At 50.8% G+C, this 7,891-nt stretch overlaps 1 protein-coding gene across 1 annotated transcript in view; it reads left to right on the forward strand.

The window, feature by feature from the left end:
• Bend3 (BEN domain containing 3) overlaps positions 1-7,891 on the forward strand; it is a 38,533-nt gene extending 30,642 nt beyond the window's left edge. Inside the window, exon 4 of the mRNA XM_021205512.2 lies at positions 2,869-7,891. Coding sequence (XP_021061171.1) covers positions 2,869-5,112 — 2,244 coding nt within the window. The 3' untranslated portion in view covers positions 5,113-7,891. The remainder of the gene's footprint in view (positions 1-2,868) is intronic.

The raw sequence follows: 7,891 nt of genomic DNA on the forward strand, positions 1-7,891 counted from the left end.
TCACTTTGTAGACCAGGCTGGCCTCAAACTCAGAAATCCACCTGCCTCTGCCTCCCAAGTGCTGGGATTAAAGGCGTGCGCCACCACGCCCGGCTAGGGTCCTTGTCTTAAGCAGAGATTGAACAGTGGTAAAATATCTGCCCTATGCCAGGCATTGGTGACACATGCCTTTAGTCCCAGCACTTGGGAGGCAGAGGCAGGCGGATTCCTGTGAGTTTGAGGCCAGCCTGGTCTACAGAGCTAATTGGCTAATTCTGGGACAGCCAAGGTACCCCCCACACCCCACCCCACCCCCACACCAGTCTTTTACTTTGCTCAGTTGTGGGGCGATCAGAACCAGCATGCTTTATGGGTTGGGAGGAAGGAGGAGTCACTAAGAAGGAGTCACTAGGAGAGGAGGCAGGCATGGATGGCACAGGGCCTCTCCCTCCATCCTGCTCAGGAAGTAAGCTGTGTTAGGAGAGTTAGAGGGAGGGATGCTGCGCCTTTGTGTTCCTCACCCTGTTACCCAGAGGGGGAGACTCCATCTACGAAATCAAAGGTAAATCCCGGGTGGGGGATGGGTGTAGCTCACAGTAGAGCATATGTAAACAGCCCTGGGTTCAATCCCTAGCAAAACAAGGAGAATCTCTTCTAGGTCTCCTGTGAGCAGAGTGATTCTGTTTACCTTAAAGAGGGCCCAGAGAGTCCCTCACCCATACGTGGTGGTCGCCAGAAGCTTGGAGCTGTCCGTTTTGTTGGGGTTGCTTTTCTTTTGCCTTACAGCCTCTGCCTGGGTAAAACTTAGGTCTTGAGTATCTTCTTAGCCTGTGTTTGCTTAGGCTACAAAGAACTCACGTTCCGTTTTGTGCTGGAATTGATTATCTTTACTTACAAATGACTCTGATCTGCCGGGTGAGGTAAACTGAGGTCAGACACTGTCTTCTAGGCCCTGGGGAGCCTCCAGGACCCAGGAGCTTAATTCCGAGCCACAGCTCCCAGTCTGTTTTAGCAGAACCTATATGGTATGGACATAGAGTTTCAGCACTGCTGGGCTCATCGGCTGTGGAGAGAGCTTCCCTGGATAATCCTGGAGGCAGCTTGTTCCTCTGCTGCCTGCCACTGCCTGCTACTCAGCACTTCTGTTTAATTATACTCTCAAATGCATAGTCTAGCAAGTTCCAGGTTCAAATTAAACATTTGTCAAAAATAGCTATTAACTTATAACTGATATCCTTTAATAGTATGTGAAGTGCATAACATGAAGGCGTGGCTTGTGTCTGTCAGTCAACACCACAGTCTGTGGGTCTCTTCTTTCCCTCTCTTCCTCCCATCCCAGGCAGCCACTGATCTGCTTTCTGAGGACACTGGATGTACTTTCTAGAATCTTTATATAGGTGACATTGAATAATCTGGCTTCTTCCATTTGACAGTTATTTTGTTTACTGGTTCTGTTCTGTCTTCCTTTTAAATATGGCGTCATATAGCCCAGGATGGCCTTGAATTTCTAATCTTGCTGCTGCTTCCTCCCAGGTATTGGGACTTGTACCATGTACCACCATGCCCACCTTTAAAGTCAATCTGTTCCTTGGCTTGGTGGTTGGTTGTTTAGTGGGGCAGGACTGGGGATCAAACCCCAGGTCTTTTGCATATTAGCAAGCACTTTACCACTGAGCTGCACCCTTCTGCAGCCCCTCTCTTTTTCTTTTTGACAGCCATATCCAAGGATTATAGATCTGTATTACTGTCCAGCTAGTGTCTAAGTTCAAGTGTAGATCATCTAAAATTCTGGGGGTTTTTGTTTTGTTTTGCTTTTTTAAGGTTGGCCTAAAACACACAGCAAGTCCTCACGTCTCAGCCTCCTAAATTCCTAGGATATTAGTTAAGAGCCACCAAGCCTGATCTATTTTCAGTTACTTTTGTATTGAGCTTGTTGAGGTTTGGGCTAAAATTACTTACTCAATCCTTATTACATTTGGATACCCATTGTTTAGAATTATTTGATCTAAAACTCTCCTTTTGCCCCCAAATTGCCCTTGATTCTTTATCACAAGTCACCTGTCTTTCTGCATATAGAGAAACAAATCTCTTGAGACGTCTGGTTTGAGATGGGTGGCAGCCACTGAGGAAGGCAGTGAGTGAGGCCTGGAAAAGTGATGGAGTGTAGCCTGAGCAGTGAGCCCTTGCGTGAGCACGCAGTGTGAGGAGAGCAATGGTGTGCTGCTCTCGGCTGGAGGAGGCAGTCCTCCGTAAGTGTTGACGGAGTACTCAGTCCAGAGCTTTGGTCAAAGGAGGCTGGAAGGTAGACCCTAGCTAGCACCCCCACAGAGGTTCAGGACGGGTGTTCATCTGTGGCATGGAGTGGGGTGGGTACTGGTAACGGAGGGATGCTGTAACAGTGGTAGCACTGAGGTGACCCTGAGTCACTAAGAGAATCTTTGCTCCATGGACTCCGGGAGCTTCGAGTGGCCAGCCTGCTACCATGTGCCTCATGACAAAGGAGCTCCTGGAAGCTGCAGGCTGAAGCCACCATAGCCAGGAGCCATTGTACCCATCTGAGAGCAGGAAGGTGTGGGCCAGGATGGGACCTTCCTACGGCTGGGCAGCTGTGGGGTCTCTTCATGCTCATTTGGCTGCTCGCCTGTTGTGGAAGTTCTTGCCCAGCCTTACCAGCCTGGCACAGTATTCTGCAAGAGCCTTCTGGGTCTAGCCTGAGCCCTTTCTCAAGGAGTAGGAAGTTGGAACAGGTTGGCCCTCAGTGTGTGTAGTTTGTTCCTGTCTGGGCGGAATGTTTTGGAGCAGGAAGCATTGACCGTGGGTCGCCTGTGCTGTCCCAGCCCGGTATCGTGCAGCATATCACCTAACTGCATAATGATTTCTGTTTCTTAGGCGCTCCTGGCCAGCATGCGCACCCGGGAGAACAGCTCGCCCTGCCAGGGAAATGGAGAGCCGGCCAGCAGGGGCAGGAGTGGCAGCTGTGCATGGCCTGCGGAAGAGGAGCCTTCCACTGAGGCCACTGTCCCTTCCTACAAGAAGCCCCTGTATGGCATCTCCCACAAGATCATGGAGAAGAAGAACCCTCCCTCGGGAGACCTGCTCAACCCCTACGAGCTCTTTGAGAAGGCAAACTCCAGTACCGGCCCTTCTCCTCTGCGCCTGCTCAATGAGTCTCAGAAGCGGGAATGTGGTGTCGGGGTTGCCACTGATGGGGACCTCAATATCTACTTCCTGATCCAGAAGATGTTCTATATGCTCAACGGACTCACGACTAACATGTCCCAGCTTCACAGCAAGATGGACCTGCTGTCCCTTGAGGTGAGCCGAGTCAAGAAGCAGGTGAGCCCTTCCGAGCTGGTGGCCAAGTTCCAGCCCCCGCCTGAGTACCAGCTCACTGCTTCCGAGCTGAAACAGATCGCTGAGCAGAGCCTTTCCTGCGGCGACCTAGCCTGTCGCCTCCTTTTGCAGCTCTTCCCTGAGCTCTTCAGTGACGTGGACTTCTCCCGTGGCTGTAGTGCCTGTGGCTTTGCCGCCAAGCGGAAGTTAGAGTCACTGCACCTCCAGCTCATCCGCAACTACGTAGAGGTCTACTACCCCTCTGTGAAGGACACGGCTGTGTGGCAGGCCGAGTGCTTGCCGCAGCTCAATGACTTCTTCAGCCGCTTCTGGGCCCAGAGAGAAATGGAGGACAGCCAGCCAGGCGGCCAGGTCACCAACTTCTTCGAAGCAGACCAGGTGGATGCCGGCCACTTTCTGGACAGCAAGGACCAAGAAGAAGCTCTGTCTCTGGACCGCAGCAGCACCATTGCCTCGGACCATGTGGTGGACACTCAGGACCTCACCGAGTTCCTAGATGAAGCCTCCTCGCCGGGCGAGTTCGCTGTGTTCCTGCTGCACCGGCTCTTCCCGGAGCTGTTCGACCACCGCAAGCTGGGTGAGCAGTACAGCTGCTACGGTGATGGGGGCAAGCAGGAGCTGGATCCCCAGAGGCTGCAGATCATCCGGAACTACACAGAGATCTACTTCCCTGACATGCAGGAGGAGGAGGCGTGGCTGCAGCAATGTGCCCAACGTATCAATGACGAGCTGGAGGGCCTGGGGCTGGAGGGAGGCAGCGAGGGTGAGGCCCCGCGGGATGACTGCTATGACTCCTCTAGCCTGCCAGACGACATCTCGGTGGTCAAGGTAGAGGACAACTTTGAAGGCGAGCGGCCTGGCCGGCGCTCCAAGAAGATCTGGCTGGTGCCCGTTGACTTTGACAAGCTAGAGATTCCGCAGCCCGACTTCGAGATGCCAGGTTCAGACTGCCTTCTGAGCAAGGAGCAGCTGCGCAGCATCTATGAGAGCAGCCTGTCCATTGGCAACTTCGCCTCCCGCCTGCTCGTGCACCTCTTCCCGGAGCTCTTCACCCACGAGAACCTGCGCAAGCAGTACAACTGCAGCGGCTCCCTGGGCAAGAAGCAGCTGGATCCTGCCCGCATCAGGCTGATCCGCCACTACGTGCAGCTCCTCTACCCGAGAGCCAAGAACGACCGCGTGTGGACCCTGGAGTTTGTGGGCAAGCTGGACGAGCGCTGTCGGCGCAGGGACACGGAGCAGCGCCGCTCCTACCAGCAGCAACGCAAGGTCCATGTGCCTGGCCCTGAGTGCCGGGACCTAGCAAGTTACGCAATCAACCCCGAGAGGTTCCGTGAGGAGTTTGAGGGGCCCCCACTGCCTCCTGAAAGGAGCAGCAAAGACTTTTGTAAAATCCCCTTGGACGAACTGGTGGTCCCCTCACCTGACTTTCCGGTGCCTTCCCCCTACCTGCTGTCAGACAAGGAGGTACGTGAGATCGTGCAGCAGAGCCTGTCGGTGGGCAACTTCGCTGCCCGGCTCCTGGTCAGGCTCTTCCCCGAACTCTTCACGACCGAGAACCTTCGACTGCAGTACAACCACTCCGGGGCTTGTAACAAGAAGCAGCTGGATCCCACGAGGCTGAGGCTCATCCGCCATTATGTGGAAGCTGTCTACCCCGTGGAGAAGATGGAAGAGGTGTGGCACTATGAATGTATACCTAGCATTGATGAACGGTGTCGCCGTCCCAACAGGAAAAAGTGCGACATCCTCAAGAAAGCCAAGAAGGTGGAGAAATGACAGGGTTGGGGCTGCCCAGGGACCTGGGTCACCGCAGGCTGAGCAGTGGGTGCCCTTGGGACTGCGCATCGCTCTGGAGCTCGTATGGTACCCACAGACCGGCACCTTATGCCAGTGGGGAGTGGTTTCCTACATTTGCACACGTAAACACCTACCCAGCCACAAGAAAGAGCCTTGAATTTGGTCTTTTGTATTTATGACTTTGTTCTGTGTTCCCTGGTGGCACAGCCGGAGTGGGGGTGGGGGGGTAGCCAAGCTGTGAAATCAGAGAATTGGTAGGGTAGGGTCCCTTCACAGGGCTGGGTGCCCTCCCTAACCCTTACGATTCAAAAATTCAAATTTAGACTAGATGTGGTAGCCCACCGTCTAGGCAGAGGCCCCTGGAGTTTGAGGCCAGTCTAGTCTGCAGAGTGAATTCCAGCCCAGCCAGGGCTGAACAATGAGACCCTGTCCGAAAAACAACAAAATGCAAACTTAGCAACTTGTTTCTCTCCCCATGGTTTACATTCTTCTAGTTTTATCTTTTTTTTTTTTTTTTAATTAAAGTGAATTTTTGAAAGAATCATTAGGCTCTTTGGGAGCCATTTTATTTAGGAAAAAAAATCATAAAATATTTGAGATGAGATTCTGTTAAGATTACTTCAGTTGCTGGGATTTTTTTAAAGATGATTTTAGATTTATGCTTTAAAAAAAAAAAAAAAAAGAAATGCCATATTCAGGCATTATGGGTAACTGTGGCTTCAGGTGGCATAGTGACTAGATTTACTAATCCTGTGTCTGATATCTGATTTTGGAAGAGTCCATAGACCCTGTAGATTCAGCAGATGGGATGGATTATAAGTAGTGTGTAGCCCCTTTCTTACTCTGTGAGCTTCCCTTCTGCGGTGGCCCGGCCTGTCTGCCACCGCCGTGTGGTGCTCACTGTATAGATGAGAACACTGGAAGATAATCTGAATGTAGATAGAGCGGAGGCGTGGGTCCTTACAGCCTTCGTGGGAGCTGTGCCCTCCACACAGAGATGTTGCTGTAGAGGGACACATTGCAACACAGTGTGTAGGGACATTTTCGTGTGATTTATGGGTGAGCTTTTGGGTTCACCGAGAATTGTTTACTTCCCATGCATTTGTACAAAGTCCGTGTCCCCAGACCTCAGTGTTAGCTCCTCCCATGAGTAGCATGGTCTTGAACCTCCAAAGCCCCGACCTAGGGCTCTTTTGCAGGTGTTGGAAGGACCCAAACCATCTTAAATGGAGTGCCCACACCCCTTCCCAGCCTCACCAGACCTTTTCCCTCTAACCTTGCAGGAAGTTCTGCCGTCCTCCCCTGGCCCACCCCTAGCATGGAGGTGCGCTTCTCTTCCCCTTCAGTGTTGGGCCCAGATGCCTAAGAAGGAAAGGAGCCAGCGTTCCCAAACTCAGTGCATCGCATCCCTGACCTACAAGACTGAGTTGCCCAGGGTCATAAAACCCTTGTGGGACATTACACATGTGATAACTTTAATGGCTTAATATTTTGCTACATTAATATGCAGAAATGATAGAAATAATCTATGAATTTTCTCATAAAGATAAGAACTTTAGTTTTAGTAGACCACATGATATAATTTTGCATGTACCCAATGGGCATTTAAAAGATAACAATTTTCAATGGTATAAAGCTTCTATCCTCTGTCATTCTCAGATTATTTATGCTATAACTATAAACCTAAATTATTGACATTGAGAAGTGCACAGAGACTTTGTGGCGCACACATATCTCCTTATAAGAAGTGAGGTGAGGGGCCCCGTAGAGAACAAGGCAACCTTCTTGTGCCCAGGAAGAAGGTAATGGGGCAGCCAGACTCCCCTTTCCCCCTCACTTGGCCTCTCTCTAATGCCTTAGTTACACACACACACACACACACACACACACACACACACACACACCCACTACCCCAAAGATGGCTGTGGCACTCTCTCACTGCTTCCACTGGTTCGAGAGAATTCCATGGGATTTGTTCTGGTCTTGAGGATGTAACCAAGAGGATTCCAAGCCATGTGAAAATTGTCCTGCTTTCCAGAAAGTGGAGTGTGGCCCTGCAACATCAGAAGCACAAGCTGCCACTGAGTTTTTACAAGTCCTGTCTAGTCACATCCGAGAAATGGCGGGCTCTAGGAACTGAGCGGGACTTTTTGTAACCCAGAGTGTGTTAAATTCTGGGAACCTGTATTTTGGTTTCCTTAATACTTTAACTATGTAGGGCTTCTTTCCACCCAACCCCCACCCCACCCCCAGTCCCATCGTCCCTTCAGTGAAAAGAGCCGGTCACTCTGGGAGCTATTTCCTGCCCACTGGACCGTATGGTGTCCTCACCCATCCATACAGGGAGCTCCAGTGGGCATTTTTTTTTCATGAAGCAATATAAATATAAAATACTTATTTTTTCAGAATTTAATGGTTTTCATGAAATCTGTTGGCAACTGCTTTCCCTGTCCCCATCTAAATTCTTTGTGTTTTGGATTATTTTTGCCTTGTATCCAGAGGACTAAAGATTAGCCCCAACATTCTGATGTTCACTAAAATAGTATGTCACAGTAGGTGGTAGTGGTCTTGGTTTTCTCTGTTAGTAAGCTGTTAAAGAATGTCTGAAGATACTCTTGAATGTACAGTGTTCAAATCCTGCTTTTATTCATGTGGCCGTGTCTGTTTGATGGCAAATGTTTGTCAGGGAATCAATGTCTAGTGTCGTTAGTGCTCGCTGCCCTTCCCCTTCAATGTTGAACCCCAAACCTTCCTTTCC

This window comes from Mus pahari, chromosome 9 (assembly GCF_900095145.1).
Source record: "Mus pahari chromosome 9, PAHARI_EIJ_v1.1, whole genome shotgun sequence".
Taxonomy (NCBI): Eukaryota; Metazoa; Chordata; class Mammalia; order Rodentia; family Muridae; genus Mus; species Mus pahari.